At 32.2% G+C, this 17,758-nt stretch overlaps 2 protein-coding genes across 3 annotated transcripts in view; both read left to right on the top strand.

Moving 5' to 3' along the window:
• The first annotated feature begins 312 nt into the window (after positions 1–312).
• On the top strand, positions 313–2,577 carry DCTN6-p27 (dynactin subunit 6). The gene is made up of 4 exons (XM_085186579.1): positions 313–607; positions 683–853; positions 1,342–1,514; positions 1,890–2,577. Exons 1-4 carry the CDS (start codon positions 597–599, stop codon positions 2,102–2,104), a joined length of 570 nt encoding a protein of 189 aa, XP_085042705.1. The 5' UTR covers positions 313–596; the 3' UTR covers positions 2,105–2,577.
• Positions 2,578–3,211: 634 nt separating this feature from the next.
• Positions 3,212–17,758, top strand: part of fwd (phosphatidylinositol 4-kinase beta fwd) — a 23,240-nt gene continuing 8,693 nt past the window's right edge. Inside the window, exons 1-5 of one of the 2 annotated variants that reach the window (XM_085186574.1) lie at positions 3,212–3,739; positions 12,635–13,538; positions 15,216–15,416; positions 16,438–16,704; positions 17,504–17,683. In XM_085186574.1, coding sequence (XP_085042700.1) covers positions 3,651–3,739; positions 12,635–13,538; positions 15,216–15,416; positions 16,438–16,704; positions 17,504–17,683 — 1,641 coding nt within the window. In that variant the 5' untranslated portion in view covers positions 3,212–3,650. Of the gene's footprint in view, positions 3,740–12,237; positions 12,545–12,634; positions 13,539–15,215; positions 15,417–16,437; positions 16,705–17,503; positions 17,684–17,758 lie in introns of those variants that run through there. The other variant, XM_085186575.1, reaches the window with a different exon arrangement.

Genomic DNA, 17,758 nt, shown 5'->3' with positions numbered 1-17,758 from the left:
CTCAACTCAGTTGAGTGCATTTCAGGGACATGTTTCGGGACACCGGGACAAACAAGCGAAAAACTGGCTGGACAGTTCTGTTCAAAACGGGACGTCTGGTCACGCATAACCTACCACCTAACCTACTCTAGCTATGTTTTTAGCAATTGTATGTTTTTTCAGTTGAATCAGTTCATCCGCTATTATATCTCCCTCAGTTCATAATATTCTACAAAATTTATTGCTTCTTATATTTTTCGTGTTTCTCTGCTTATAAATACAGAACACATATACCCAAAGAAATGAATGAATTGACACATGACACTAGAAGTCAGAAGATTATTATGCGCCTGTCATCGCAAAATCAGTAAAAAAGGGCTTGCAAATTGCAATTGCTATTGCAATTTACAAATATTTATTTCTTAATCATTAATTAATACTGATATTCATTGTGTATCTTGCTGCCTGCAGTTTTAGGAAAACATTGAAATTTTGTTAAAAAATAATATTTACGCTAATTTAGAAGTGAATAGTTATTATATGAAAACATTGAGTCAGCAGACGATATTTTACCGTAACTTATTGATTATTAAGCTTGTAAATAAATTGCCCGAAAAATGTCTCAAAAGTACGTAAGAAATATTAATATATTCACATTGATTTTACGTGTTGAAGTATAAACTTATAGTGTCATTAATTGCAGCATAAAAATTATACCTGGGGCAACTGTATGCGAGGATTGTACTTTGGAGGGAGATATAACTATCGGTGCAGGCACAGTCATTCATCCTCGAGTAACCATTATAGCAGAAGGTGGCCCTATTATAATAGCAGAATATTGTATTATTGAAGAATATTCTACAATAATTCATAAGTAAGACATCTATCTAAATTAAAACACTTCAAATTTACTAAATGTGTCATGTCACAACATTCACAAATAAACATTATTAACAAATTATTGTCATCACATAATGAAATCATCATATCAGCCTTATCTCCCTACTGTTCAACTGTAGGCTTTGAAAAGCCAAGGACTGTAATGACTAAGTATAATTTAGTGTGGGTATTGTAGCAAAGTTTGCTTCTTACTTGGAAAATGATTTGTTTCCCTTCCCCTCTGCTCTAGGGAAAGACACTAGTGTTGAGTTTCACCATTTCTCATGTAATGTCCCTCATACAAATGGAGAATGGAGTGTCTTGACTTTAGGTTATCTTTGCCTGTTTCTGTGTGTAGGGTATGTTAATACATTTTTAATTTTTTTTTTTTAATTCATGTTAATACATGAATTAATATTGAAATTTAATTCATGTATTAACATGAATTAAATTTCAAATTGAATTTATATTATTTTATTACAGAAACAGTAAAGATCAAGAAAATCCACCAAAACCTCTATTTATTGGTGCTCATAATGTGTTTGAAGTGGGCTGTAAATTAGAATCTCCCTTTGGCCATATTGGTGAAAGCAATGTGTTTGAGTGTAGATCTTTTGTTGGGATGAATGTCAAAATTGGCAGTGGATGTGTAATTGGTAAGAAATCAATTTTATTATTTTATTAAAAAAACTAGTTAAAATATGGTGGGGAGCTAGTGTATAATTACTTAATGATTGATAGTTATGATTGAATTAAAAAAATAATATAAATATTTAAAAAAATATATATAATTATGAATAGATAAGTGGGCTTGTACACTCATCAACAACTGGTACAGAAGAACCCAAAACACAGGCAACCATGATTGACCCTGATTGATTAAAAAATAATAATTCATTCCCCCAAATATGAATGTTACAGTCACACTCTTGTGCCCTTGGCCCATATTAGCCTCAATTTTTATTATTAATTAAATATACTTATGAATTTTTAATTATTTATAATTTATTTAATACATACTTCCTTTTCAGGTGCAGATTGTCAATTAACAGTACCTCAGACACTACCTGATAATACAGTTATATGGGGTTCAGAACATCATAATAGAGAAGCATTAGAAAAACAACCATTACAACTACTCCAGTTGGACTTTCTTAGTAAAGTTATGCCTAACTATCATAGACTCCGAAAGCCCAATGTACACAAACGTCAGCCTTCGCGGCAATCACAAGAAATTGCAAAATAAATGCTTATATTACAAAAAAAATATATAATATTTATAAATGCACCTTATATTAATTGTATGACATACATACATCAGCACTTTATTTATGCCAATAACTCTTACTCCAACAAATATGGAGGATAGACTTAGGGAGCCTAGTATTAAGACACTCCATCCCCCATTTTTAGCTGGATTCTGGAGTCATTGCATACTTTTGTTTCATTGCTTGTTACAAGCCATATCACACTACAGGTAAAACTCATGTCTTGCAAACACACTCGTCTATGTTTTCACGCTAGATTAATTGAGTGCAAATTTCTGACGTTTAAACAATATTTTTTTCATGTATTAGTTTCTAATCATCCTTTATAAACCATGATCCATCTTGAAGACAAAAGGTCTGTATAATTAATAATTTAAGAATATAGTATTATTTCATTAACTGTAAATAAGATTTTTTTTCATTATTTTTTACAATAAAGCTGTAAAAAAGACCTTGTTATTTAAATCTTATACTGGACAATTATTGGTTCTTATTTTTTTTATATGATAAGTGTTCAACTTTTATAGGAATTGATTATTTTGAACGAAATATTGTAGAACATGTAGAAATGGATATATATTATGCATATCTGAAAGAGAAGAAACAGGTAAATACTTGCAGTACTCTGTTTAAGGATTCATCTGACTATAAAGCAAAAATGTCTAAGCTAAACTTTGCATTTGTGTGTGTTCATATACAGTGAAGGCGTGACTTAGGCCGTCAAGTGCGGATTATTTTAGCTTGGCATAAACCGTTTTACGTTGCTTTTTGACAACCACTTATTGCTCTGATAGCAACGCCACATTCATTTCCACTTCATCTTTTATTATCGTGTTAGATTAACAAATGATAGTGTCTACTATCACTATTTAAAAAAGTAGACGATCGCTCTTCTGCGTGACAAAAAAACGATTAATTAATTATTAATTCAATTGAAGTTAAATATTTGTCTTCAATTTAAATTTCATAGCGTGACTGTTTATTATTATTTTAGTTCAATGTAATAGAATCGATTTAGTATATTTGGTATCTATATTATTTATCTGTTGAGTTTTTTTTATTTTTAGTCTGTGTCATTAATTACTATTACAGATACAGAATACAGATTTGAGATTACTACGAATGTCGGTGTCGTAGAATAGTATGTCGTTAACACTTTATTATTCATAACTATTTGGAAGTTCCATTAAATTTCTTAAAGTGCAGTAATTGTGTAAATATCAAATGTTCTATTGAAATTTCAAAAATTGTGTAAACTCTAAAATAAAAAACCATCTTAAACCTTTCAAGGATTATATTAGAAAAATATATACTTTTAAATATAATTCTTAAAAACCAAATGATTAAAATAAAGCGCGTAGCAAATTTGTTTACGTTTATTTTATGCAATTACCAATGCGGATTAATAACTAAATAGTTGTGAGCTGATGAGATTCATGATCGACGCCATGTTGTTATTTACTCTTTAATTTTTTCCACTGTTTTGTTATGGGTTTTGTGTTTTGAATAAATCAGTGAGTGAGTATGTTGGAAGATGTCCCAATACACGGATGTCGTAGTGACCTTAAAAGTAAACCCCCTGCGCATCAAAGAAATCTTAGTTTGGATTTTAGGTAAGTTTACCATAAGGACAATTGCACTGATATTGTTTATCAATATGACTAATCGGTTACCGCATATTGGCAGCCAAAGCTAAATATTTTGCAAATTAAATACATATTTGAACTCTTACTCTTGAAAAATAATTGATATGTAACTCTTAATTTTTCTTGTGCTCATGGCCTATAACTAAATAAAAAGTGATTTAATTATTGATCTACTTAATCTTTGCCATTCTAAATAAGTGATATTGTTAATTGTATACACCTATTTAGTTTTTCAAGGCAAACATGTTATATTTCAAGTTTGACCATTTCGTATCTTATAAATTGGTATAAATATTGACTTATTATCATAAACAACTAATAACACAACATACAATTAAAAGATTTACAAGTACAAGCAAGTGGTACGTCTAGGATTTAAGTTTAGTTGATATACAAGAAATGGATATGGAATGTCATATTGCTGCCAATAACAGGATTAACAGTATTTGGTGAGACTGAGACTATGGCAGCATTGTATTTTATGTAGCATTTAGCACATTTTTATCTCTGGCTACGCTGGTAGGAATAAAATGTGAAGCTAAGAAAATGACTCAATAATAAATATTTTTATTAGGAGAAATTATGCAAAAAAATTACTGATATAATTTTCTTCAGATAGCACTTCAGTACAATGAAGGAAATAACTACATGTTTTTATTTGAAAAACTTGAAATTGATATTTTTTAAGATAACATGTAACAAACAATGAGTATGTTGTGCCACTTAATAGTATAGTATAGTCATAAATAAGAATCTCTTAGTATAATATACTTGAACTATCCTAATTGATTTAAAGTTTTGTATATAAAAATACTGCTGACATTTTTTTAATTCTAAACTTTGCCTGATCTTAATAAAAATCATTAACCTTTTTAAGAAAAGGTTTTTGAAAACACCAATACAGTTTGTTCATGAGATTCATTTATATCAAGACAATGTTATAAAGCTGCCAGGTGTCTATTTTACTTGCCGGTTACCACAATAAATTTGTGTTCACTAGAAGTCATATTTTTTGGCCCCTGGAGCAAGGGCAATCTTAAGTACCCCACAATAGTGTGATGAGCACAGGTTATATAGGATAACTTGGGTTAAGATACAACCTCATGATTTCAAATTTGCCTTCATTATAGAGAACGAGGCTTATTAAGGTGATGTAAAATACGAAGTGTCTGTTGAAGTAATGAGAATATTTGTTTTTACAATTGTTTATTGAACTAGTTGTTCCTTGGCTCATATTAAAGTTGGGAAACAATTCTTGTTTATTGTCTTTAAAATCGTAATATTATTAGAACACAATAGTACCTAATTTAGATTAGTAAATAAATAAAGATTGGGTGATTTGATCCGTTGAGGCCATCGTCGTCAACCCTCGTAAACGCAACATTTATTTTCAGTGCCTCTCAATTGTAACGAGGCAAAGTGCGGCGTTGAGTTTCGCCACTCAACACGTAATGCCTTGAGAATTCGGCGAATTCGGCGGGAACGGAAGTGTTGTTTAATTATAAGGTTATTGAAATATTGCTATTATCATAAACGAAAATGACTATACGATCATTATTTGAACTTATCTAATTCTATTATTATATTTAGATGTGAGGATGCAGGTAAATATTAACATTGATAGTATGTAGGGCACTCTTCGAGATCAGGTGAATGGACGGGAGTGAAAGTAAAAGTGCCGGCACGCGGCTCCGCGGAAAGCGGCACCCGATTTCCTGGCACTTTGATGTTACATTCTTTACTTAGCACTATAGCTGTATGCTTATACTATATGAGAAAATGAGATTATTATATGGCAATAATGTATCACAAATAAGGTAGTTAAATTGAATATATAAAGATGTTGGACCGATGACGTAAAACCCGAGGAGGAGGAAGTTAACGTTGTAACTATGAGTGGTCGAGGCCAGTCGAAACTCGAGGCACAGGGTGTTTGGGTTTGATTTTCGCTCGAAATGAAATAAATATAAAGGTTTTAACACTAGTTTCCCATGTTCCCTCTGCCTAACCTGCTATGTGCGCGATTACAGCGTAATTATCAAGGCACGTATTCAATTTTGAATACCTTAATTATGATGTTTGATGAATGCGAACCGTATTAAAATTTATATTCAATATAAAATTTGGTTGTTTCAAAATTGTAGTCAATATGTTTATCAGCATTTTATATATTACTGATCAATCAAAAACAATTGACTTTTAAAATAGAATGTAAGTGACCTCTATTAAAGCAATGTGCGGTGGACTGACCAAGGTCTTTTTCATTGTGATTTTATATGTTTAACCATTAGAACATAGCCAGAAATGTTAAAGTAGACCTTGTTAAAGCTCGCCATTTATTATATGTTATGTCATATCTTTATCTGTTGAAGTGTGAAGAATGAAAATACTAGCAAGATACAACATTTAAAAAAAGGCCCGTCTATCTATACATATAATAAACTTGTAACTAATAATTGTCGTTAATGCATACGAGTTATATGAAATTTTGGCAAACTTCACATAACATTTAGTGCTAGATTCATTCATTATTAAATCTCTCAATTTAAATCAATCTGCATCGTGCCTTCTTCATTCTGCGTGACATTGGCGAAGTAAACTGCTCTGCTGGCACGCCTAAAAGCCATAAAATAAACAATCAATCAACAATTATTAAATCGATTCATAGATAAAATAATATGTTAATATAAATAATTTCATGCAATCCATTGAATAGACTTAATCTCCAGTTTTTAATGCATGGATATTGTTTTTAAAATTATAATGTTATTAGATGACAAACCAAGCCACAAGCTGGTCGCTAGTCTATACATATAATAAGAAATAAAGCTTTAAAAATTTTAACCGGTTAAGACGTAAGCCTAAATGTAGCTTTATATATTTTTTCTTACTATAATTATTACTAAAACCTCATCTACATTGAAATAATCGCTACCAGAAAGATGAAATAAACATTTTTTTTTCATTTCGCTCACTTCTAAAGACAATGAATGTTTATTGGCGGAAACGCCGTGTCAGCTGTAATGGACTGGGGAAATAAAAATAATTATATATCATAAAAAATATGTGTACAATCAGACATTTCACGTTCAGTTCCTTGTGACTCCAGTTCTTGTCTGGACAAGAACAAAAGTTAAAGTTAAAGATTCAAATTTCTTACTTTATAAAACAATATTGTATATTTTTTTATATTAATAAATGATACGTTGGTTGGAAGACAAAAGGCTATAATTAATTCATACAGAATACATAATGTTCATTAAAATATGTTTATAATTTTATAAAATTCAAAATTTTATATTGCAAATATGTATTCGTTTTTATTAACCGTGGTTGGTATTAAGTTTCTTAACAGTGAATACTTTAAAATATGTGAGTTGTATTGGATATAAGTAAACTGGTGAATGTAAATATTTGTCCTTGTTTTAAAGCCATTCAAAAAATTGAACATTTAAGAAATATTACAATTTTTTTTATAGCAATATATATGAACTGTGATATATTATTAAGTTTAACTATAAAATTAGTAACGTTCGGTTTTCTGTTTAACTCACAAATCCATAGCATTTAATCGTAAGCTTTGCTTTTGTCCAATATAATAACGGTACCAATTCGAATGTATACCATAAAAAACGATATATTGTATTTTGATAATATTTGTTATCTACTATTGAAAAAATACCAACAGTGCATCGAGAGAAGTCGTTGCCTAGACACGCGTGATTATTTTTTATTTTTATGCATGTCCAAAAATGATAATATAATTAGTTATTACATATATTATACTAACTAATAAGCCAGCCATTTTGTATCATATATTTATAACAACAGCAACGTTTAAACTACCGTTATAAATACCAGATTAAAAACTTAACACTTTATTCAATACTAGCGGCCCGCTCCCGGCTTGACTTGTTATTGATTAATTTTAAAGACAATATCCATACATTAAAACCTAAAGATTCAGTGCAGTTAAAACACTTGTTTTATCGATAGATTGTCCCGTGCAATTTTTTATATTTACATATATTTTTTTATGAACGGATTTAAATAAAACTAACACTATAAATGTTAAGTGAAGCTTGCCAAAATACAATTGTGAAAATTGCATTTAAATTGGTTCAGCCGTTTCTTACACTAAGCATAAACACACAGACCAATAGTGATAATAATGGTATCATTATCATTTGTCTCAGTTATATTTAACAGAGCCTAACGTTATATTTGCGAGTATTGTTTCGTTACGCATGATATCATATATTTTTTGCATTGTCTAAACAGGAAGATAATTAATTGCTGTAAAAGGAAGTCAACTTTTTGGTCAATAGAAACTATTGTTAAGCGATGTTTCATCTATACGTCATTGAAAACATAAAATGGAAGCTACGTTAGTTAAATTAAGTTGAATAATAATAAATTAGAATATTAGACATCCTATAGATTTAAAGAACTTTTTTTCTCTTATAATGTTTTAAATTACTTTTGCACGTGGATTTTAAGCAATATGGCCTTCTGCTATAAAAGTATTGTTTAAATGCTTTACGCGTTACGCAAACCCATTGTGGCGTTCAGTGTATGCTTGCTTTTATTTAGGTTTTATCTTGCATTTACTACCTATTTTAGAGTCCATTCCAATCTTTATTTTCATTTACATCATTTTTATACAGCAATAGTAAGAAAGTAAAAAAAATTATAAATACGTGAATTGTATTTTTTTTTTTAAATTAACACGTGAGAATTGATGTCAACAACTGAATAGTATGAAAATATAAGTAGTTAACAATAATTTCTTTTCTTTATTTAAAGAAAAGAATAATATAATTTATGAAAGATTCTTATATTGTTGAAGCTCACCACACTAAATGTGTTTTTATTTATAAATGAAGAAAAAAACATTACGTATTTACCGTATTTACTTAAGTGTTTCGCCAGTCTAAGGTGATACCTTTCAAGAGAGTATTTCGATCGTGGAGTAATCGAAATTCTTTATCAATTATTCAAATTGGACGATTTACTCTGTCTTAAATAGACACTGATTTTCTCCTATAGACCCCCAGTATTTGGCGAAAGTGGGGAACGAAGTATCTTTACACTGATCTCCCTCAGCCTGTCGTGCTACATGCGAGGAGTATGAAGCTGAAAAAAGAAATTATGATCTAATCCTAAATGACGCGTACAGAAATCAAAAGTCAATTTTTAGAAATGACTCATATATTCCTTAGAAATTGTGTGTAGGTAGGGGGCAAAGGATGGATGGTCCAGTTTTGAAATTTAATTCAACACATTGTGTAGGTTTGTATCACCAGCACCTACACATCTGTCGCTTACGCAGCGTTCCGCAGCACGACAGATGGCCAATCAGCTTGGCGGTAACAAGCAGCTGCGTTACACTAGTTCTTACCTGATGTTTTTTTTTTATCAGATTTTCTTAGGACTAGTAGAAAAAGTGTCTCTTAAATTCATTTTGGGTCGTCGTAGCGCAGAAATACCCGCATTTCCCACTCGGCGAAATGAATTATTATTTATATTTAAGAATATTTTCGTTTCCTTACTCTGATAACAAAACAAAGCAAAATTGGGGAACGGGGTGTCTTATCATTAGGTTCCCTTTGCTTACCATTCTATGTGCGAGATACAACGTCAAGCTAAAACAAATTGTTTTATGGAGTATTAAATATTTAAAGATTCGATTTCGTTATATATCGACAACCTAGTTATTATTTTGTTTATATGGATATAGTACCTATAATATTAAGAACACTCATCGAGTTTATTACCCTTCAGGTTAACGTACTTCTATCACGAAATATTATATTAGTTTGAAAAGAAATAAAATCCATTTATAGTCGAAATTGTAATGAAAACAGCACTCTGATAAATATATGATATCCTTTTAACTAGGTATATCATTTGCTGACATATAAATAAATTATTATCGGTATTCTACTTTTAAGCTATTATTTGGAACATTTACTAATGGCTTCTGGATTTAAACAAAAAATAAGACATCGAACCAATAACCACTTAAGCGTCGCGCTATATCCGGCATATAAAAGAGTAGGTAGATGGAACCTTGAAAATGTACGGTTAAAACTCCATTCGCATAAATACACTTTCGTTCCCCACTTTTAGCCGATTTTTTGAGGCCTGACATGTAGAATGGCGGAACTGAAGCCTGGGCTTTTTTTTTTTTTGCCTGGGCGCCAGAGCGAAGAAATGAAAATATTAATAAATATTAATTTATTACATACAATGGGAATAAAACGTAATAGGTTGCATGTTTTTCAATATAATATATTATTCTCTATATAATTTGTATGATAGTGTGGCAAGAGCAGTGTCAATGAAGCCGTACAATATAGGGTACCGTTAACAAGTCGAATGAGCTTAACATAATATATTAGATTACTTGCCCGCATGCCGACTTTGAACATTACCAATAAGTAAACGATTTTATTGTCAGCTAAAATAATTTGTTTTAATAGACGACCAAAGTAATAGAGCCTTTCAAATCGATGCGTTTGTCCATTCGTTTGTTTTGCTATAAGGCTGTAAGTGATTGTAAAAGCCGTCATAATATTTAGGATGATTATAGCCACAGGAAAAGTAAGAAATAAGAATTTAGTAATAAAAGTGAAATGACAAAAAAACTGATATAAATATTAACTCAGGCCCGTATTTATAAATCGTTCTGAAGTTCGTTTTCATTCATATAAATAATTTATGAAAACAACACCTCGAGATCTATCTCGGGTTTGGGTGATTTATTTAAAGTAAGTCCTTAAAGTAATATAAAATATACTTTAGTAATTTTGTGTCGACACCAAATAATCAATGAAAGAAGATCATTAAGTTATCTAAAGTTGAAAGAAATGACTAAATTAAATTAACAATGCAACGCAAATACTCCATATACATTAAAATTCCTAAAATTGCATGCATTGCGACGTCGTTGCTGTCTTTATTATTGCAGTTTTTGACGGTTCATTATTTTTATTAAAAAGTGTATATCGATATGAAATCAGTATTTAATAAAAAGTATTTTTTAAAAATAAATACAATATACGTTACGTATCGCTTCTTCAGAAATTCTGTAGCAAATCTGTATCAACACAACCATCGCTTGCTATAATGATAGTATGTAGTAAATCCTACGCATGTGCCTACTTACGCAATTGTAGTGATATGCAAGAACGAAAGAAACAAAATCTTACGAAAATTTACGGTCTAGAAGCGTTCGAGAGTAATCTTTCACAATGTTTTTATTGTTTTAATAGACATCAGTTGTTTTGTAGATTTATGATAAAATATTGTAATAATAGGGTAGGTATATGTTGCAGGCATATAAAATGTATATCCATTGAAAAGGGTATGGTTAACAATACTTTTTCTTAAAAACATTATATTTGTGATTCAAAACAACCAAAATTATTGAAATAAGCAGCTACTTGTTTCGTAAAGTATTTTTTAATAATATATTACTTTGAAGAGGAGACCGTCATGGGGCCCAGCGACACAAGGGTGTGTTTGTAACGCGATGGTTGTGGGTTCAATCCCCACTCAAGAAAATGAAATATTTATTTAAATATTTTCATTTCTTCGCTCTGGTGTCGAGGCAAAGAGCGCAGTTGAGTTCCGCCCCTCAACACGTAATGCCTCCAGAATTCGGTGGAAAGTGGGGAACGAAGAGTCTTAACAGTAGGGTTCCCTTTGTCTACCCTGCTGTTACTTTTCATTTATACATATATGTATTTTATTTCAAAAGGAATATACATTTTATAAAATATTTAGGTTAATTTTAACACATATTATAATATGTCGATAGCATAATATGCTAATACATTTGTACTAACAAATATGCGCGCTATCTATGTGGATATGAATTATGATGGATAAGGCAGAGCTAAAAATTATTAAGTTAATTTGAATTCAACTCACGAAATGAAGAAATGGATAAGGAATGTTAATTTATGAATTGAGTCCTGTCTTTAGTTCTTCCTGTAGTAACAATAAAATAATGGACAGAATTACTAAATAAATAAATACTAATCCTTTATCATCACCCAACAACATCAGTTCATATCTTTTTATTACACATAATATCTAAATCTTTGTGAAGTACAGACTTCGTATTATATATTATTATATTTAAAATATACGTAATAATAAATGATAAAATAAGTAAATATAATTTTTACTTAAAACCATCATTACATCAAGGAATATTCTGCTCCGTTTGATATTATTCATAACTAGTACGTTTATTGTTTATATCTATTTTATTCATTAATAAATAATATGTTGCAATTATTTCATTCTTTATAACATAAAAAAAAGTGAACTAGTAAAATTGCAAGTAACTTTGCTTACAACTTCGCCAATTATCAAGTCGCGTTCCAGCTGCGTAATCGAGGTGATCCTTATTGGACTGGTATGCGATGGCCGATGCGTTGGGCTGGCGGTTGCGTAAAATAGTTTACCGAGCAGTCACGTCGCCGACGGACGTGCGGCCGCTATTCGCGATGTTTGACGTTTGTGATTGCGCGAAGTGATATGAAACCTTCTGGTGTGACAGCTTAGTATAAAATATTTAAAAAGACTCGTGGAATTGATTAATTATAAAATGATAAATCTTTTAGTATATAGTTTAGTGGGTGTTGTGATCTCGCATACTTATACTTTGTGTTAGATAAAAAATTGACAAATGGTTAGGAAAATTATAGTTGTTGGAATACGTCATTACGAAGATCCGTTCGACGTATACGTTAAAAAGTAATTTCTTTACAGTAATTGTAGTGTTTGTAATGTATTTAATAATTTTTAATCCCAGAATTCCTGTATCGTTTCTATTTCTTTGTCCAGACATGTGACGGGCACAAGTGGGCCGCCGGCAGGATGCGGCCATCAAAGAAACAGATCTTTGGACTCTGTTCTTCAACGAATTCCAGAGGACATGACACCGACGTCACCAGACGGAGCACCGCTTCGCATATCTTGCGAAGCGCCCGCGCCGAGGCTCGCTCTACCACCTGAAATTCCGGCCGGGTCTGACGATTCAGGCATTCATACTCCCCCAGATGGAAATGACGAAGATCGACCACAACCACCCGCCGCTGCAAGATCAAGAGAAAGTCTTGATTCGGGAAATCCAGAGGAAACAGAAAAACCTCCCGATCCACCGGATTCGACTCCAGAACCTTCTTCTTCTGATTCTTGTAGTACTGCAGTTCCTTCTGAAGCAGCGAAAAACAAAGACTTTCTATTACGGCTGTTTGAAAGTAAACTATTTGACATGAGTATGGCGATTTCATATCTTTTTAACTCTAAGGAACCCGGTGTGCAAACCTACCTAGCCAACAAACTGTTCTCATTCCCACACGACGACGTAGATTTTTATCTTCCACAATTAGCGACAATGTATATAGAGATGGGAGATGTCGCGGACGTTTTACGGCCGTATTTAGTGTATAGATGTAAACAAAGTGCAGAATTTTCGCTCCGACTTGCCTGGTTACTGACTGCGTTCTGTGGCGACGTCAAACGATCAAGAGCTACTAAGTTACGAGATTCTATTCTCGCTGAGGAGATCAGGCCTGCAGCACGAAGAGGTCACCACAGGTCACAATCAGATGCTTCTGCTTTAAGGCTGACCACTCCCTCGGGAAGGCACTTAGGAGACCTGGCATCGGGTCGAGCCTTTGACAATGGGTGTTTATGCGGTGAACAGTGCTCTTGCGGAGCACCACGACTAGCACCACAAACACAGGTAAGAATTTTATGGCTAATTGTTAAAAATTGTCTTAGTCTAAATGTAAGACTGTATTACAAAATGTATGCATTTTATGACTTGTCCAATTTAAAAAAGTTATATTTTTTAAATATTTTTCTCAATATTCATGTCTAAATGCGCTTACATGAACACGCTCTGGTCTTTAATAAATTGTGTGTTCTAAAAATTTAGTATCAATTAACTTGGTTATTAGTAGTAGTCAGATGTAAAGGTTAAATGCCGTTTCCTTTTCCGCTTGCGTTAACTTAAAACTATATAAATATCCTCTTGTATTACATTGTACGTAGCAAGGTTACATTCAAAGGTTCCTTTCTTAAGTAAAAAAATATGGTATCGTAATTTTTAATAGTCGAAGCGAAGCGTCTTAACATCTTTATTGACTGTTTTTTCACACTAAGGAAAGAAATATATTTTGGAAAACGTACAAAATTTGAATGGACGGTATCGAAGAGCGCGGGTTCAAATCCAGCTAGGTTAAAATTTGTATATGTCTTCGAAATTAAGCTTGCTCATTATTCTTCTTAACATAAATTCTACAAAAAAAGTTGATAATTCAGTCAGTTCAGTTTATAATTCAAATTAAATTAGTTTTATTCATTTAGACTTTTTCTTACAAAAACTTCATTCGTCCATAAAGTTAGTCTGTGAGGAAGTAGGAAAATAAAACATGTTATTTTAATGCAAAATATAAAACCACTAATGTGAATGTAGCTTGTTACTCGTGAACGCAAAGACGTAGTTGAAATTCCAAGCCAACATTACATGTAATTGGATACAAAAATAAATTTAGTAATGAATTATATACTAATGAAATGTATACCTGTTACATTATTACATTTAAAACAACTAACAATGGGCGGATCTAGAAATATTTTCCAGGGGGGTCTGGACTTTAGCTTTGCACAGGTATGTTCGCTTAAATGTTGTTTTTTTAACTTTCGGGGAAATTTTTCATTGTTAAATTTTTTGGGGTGGACACGGACCCCCCAGCCCGACTTTTCCTACACCCATGCAACTACCGCAAAAAGATCTAAAGATCTTATTTATTTTAACTCAAACTTATATGTAAATATTGTATGTTACGTGTAAGTTGCGACGACGAACACGGTTAAGACGTTACCGTAGATGTGATGTCTCTTTCGAATTTCTGCTTTCTATATTTGACGCTTACATAGCTCTTTGAATATTCAAACACGTTCTTCGACTTTTCTTTATATGGGCATTATATATTTAGAGTCATTCTGACCGCAGTAAAGTCTTACGTCTATACTTGTTACATATTTGCTAATATTGAAAACAGCTTCCGTACTTGTTGTGCATTGTGCATTGTGGTTAATTAAATACGTGCGTCACAAGTTCTTAGTTATCTCCAAACTATTAATAAAATGTATTGTAGTAAATTTATGTAATGTAGTTCATTGTATTACGTCATACACAACAAGGCGCCATATAAATAAGACTAAACTTAATAGAATAGATACCAGTTATAGAGTAAGAATAGAATAAACTTAATATTCACATGAATTTATAAAGGAAATCATTGTGTGTTTGAGAATGATTCTGACATAAATGCATATAAAATAAAATAGAAATCACGTTAAACAAATCTTTAAGATATGTAAACAGGTTGTAATTAAATCAATACATTTGCAGTTTCTCACGTCGCTCACGAATATTGGCCGTCGTTTGGCCGGTGTGGCGGATAAAGAGCGGCGGAATGGTCGCCTCAGGGCCGAGCTCGCCACGTTAGACCTGAACCTGCCCGCTCGTGTGTGGCTACCGCTGCATCAGAAACCTCACTATGTCCTCAGGATACCCCCTCATGCTGCAGCCGTCCTCAATAGTAAAGATAAGGTTTGTCACTTCGTTGATAGGCATGATGATAGATTTTGTGAAAGTGTACTATTAATGCTACTGCAAAAAATAAAGATTCAGTGCTTAAGAAAATAATGTTAATTTATAACATTCAAAATTTTACCAACACGCGTGGTGTCATGGCGTCGCTTTTGACGTCAAGTCTGAGTAATATGTCAATACCATTTATACTATGGCATTATACTATACAAAATGTCAATTCGTTGGCTTGCCGCATTTTGTAATTTTAAATTTTCTAAATAACCACCAATTAAAATTATGATTTTATATTTTTTTTTCGTGTACATATATTTAACGTGTATTTACCCACTTGGAAGTATTTTATGTAATATCTTGTTTTTGTGTAATACACAAGCATCACTTGTATCGCCTGAAATGTAACGCCTGACCTGCGGGTAAATTAGTGTGTCAACAAAATTACCTTTCCTATAACCGTGTCAAGTCGCTTGGTACTATTATTTATTAATATTATAGTATACTAAAGAATTGGTCTAGTATTCCATTCCATTTTTTGGTAATTTTGATATTAGTAGATACATTTATGTGTTAAAAGTAATGCTACATTTAGTTACATTTATAATATTATTTCTTTTTTTTTATTTTAAATTATATAAGTATGACAAAAAATGTACTTTAATATTCAATTTGTAGTAGTATAAAATTATGTTAGGTACGTTATAAGGATTTGTAAGCCAAGGCTTACTTCAAATAAAAAATTAATGAATAGAATTCTAATGCATACCTGTTACTTACATACATAAACGTAAAATATAAATGTAACGTATATTTACTAATCTATTCAAAGAAAAACTAAGTATTTTAACTGCTGTAGAAACCACAATCTTATATGTAGTATAAAAATATCGAATTGGTTCGATTCCCACTCGCGGGATATTTTCATTTCTTTCCTCTCATAACAAGCCAAAAGATGGCGTTTAGTTTAAAACCAAATGAAACCGTAACCATCACATTATTACTCATTTTAATCCTATAACACTAGGCTCCATACATTATGTATGTGGAAGTGCTGGAGACGGAGGGCCACGAGCCCCTACCGCCTCGTCTCTTGCCCCCCGCGCCGCCCGCGCCGCACTCTCCGCCCATCAGACACACGAAGAGTGAAGAGAATCTCGTACCAGAGTGGCCGGCGTTGTCGCTATACTCTGCTTTGGATGATGCAGATGCAGGTGACTGCTGGAGTCATGATGATGAAGACCTCAGTACCCAATATACGCCTAAACCACCCGCCCCGGACAGCTTGTCGCAGGTGAGTCATTATAAGTTCACTAAGATTTGGATTTTTTTTGGAAGATGCAAAAATTAATTATGACATAATATATCATACAAATAATAAATATAATTATAAGATATCAGGAAAATATCTACGACAAGATTCTTATGTGTTAAAGAACAGTTTATTTCCATTTCTAATTTATATAAGTTTTCCTGGACGCAAAAATAAAGTAAACAAAACCATCGTAGTAAAATTCAGCAGTAGTAGTAGATTGTAATTATGCTTAAGCTTTCTCACTCGAATCAGTCATGAGTGAAAGTGCGATACTGCTTAGAATCTTATAGTTCGTTATATCTGAATAAAAAACATTGAATATTTTGACGAGACATCGCTATTAGTTACTGTGACGGAAGTCAATGACTTTTACATTATGTGATACGGTGAACTAATTTAACCACGGTATACTCCGCTATATTAAGAAGAAAATGAAAGTAAGAGAAACTCGATTAAAATGCAAATTATAAATATTAAATTGATAAAACGTTGCTTTGCATTAATTGTATTGTTTTTACTTATAGTACCTAATTAAAATTTTAGGATACCTAAACATAATCTTAAAAAATATGTCATTATAATTTTTACTTAATTGAGTTATAGTATTTTTGTCATGAATGATCTCGTAAATATGACCTTTTTTTTAAATAAGCATTTCATTGTTAACTAGCTAACATATCTATACCAAAAATTATAAAGCTGCAGCTGAAGAGTTTATTTGGTTGAACGCCTTTACCTCAGGAACTGTTAATCATTTGAGCTACTATTGTTGACACAGGTGTCGGCGCTATCCGCGTTGTCGGTGGCGTCGGCGCAGTCGACGTCATCGTGCGGCTCCCGCGAGTCGGTGGCGGTGGGCGCGGGCGAGGTCCGGCGCCGGCTGGCCGACGCGACGGCCGCGCCGCCTCCCAACGCCTTCAAGCACGACCCCGCCGATCCCTCTGCGCTTGCGCTCAAGGTTTTTGTTTGTTTTAACTTGTGTTTTTTTTTCAGTTTTACTTTATATTCCCCTAATATATGCAGTTTATATAAA

Source organism: Heliconius melpomene, chromosome 6 (genome assembly GCF_056956725.1).
Source record: "Heliconius melpomene rosina isolate 202511_hmr_F chromosome 6, ASM5695672v1, whole genome shotgun sequence".
Taxonomy (NCBI): Eukaryota; Metazoa; Arthropoda; class Insecta; order Lepidoptera; family Nymphalidae; genus Heliconius; species Heliconius melpomene.
The sequence above is the reverse complement of the archived record's forward strand: the minus strand, read 5'-3'. Positions and strand labels throughout refer to the sequence as shown.

Bases quoted from the DNA above. Each gene is read 5' to 3' on its own strand.
- DCTN6-p27 (XM_085186579.1), top strand. The intron at 854-1,341 runs GTAAGACATCTA...ATTTTATTACAG, and splicing joins TATTCTACAATAATTCATAA to AAACAGTAAAGATCAAGAAA. The intron at 1,515-1,889 runs GTAAGAAATCAA...CTTCCTTTTCAG, and splicing joins TGGCAGTGGATGTGTAATTG to GTGCAGATTGTCAATTAACA.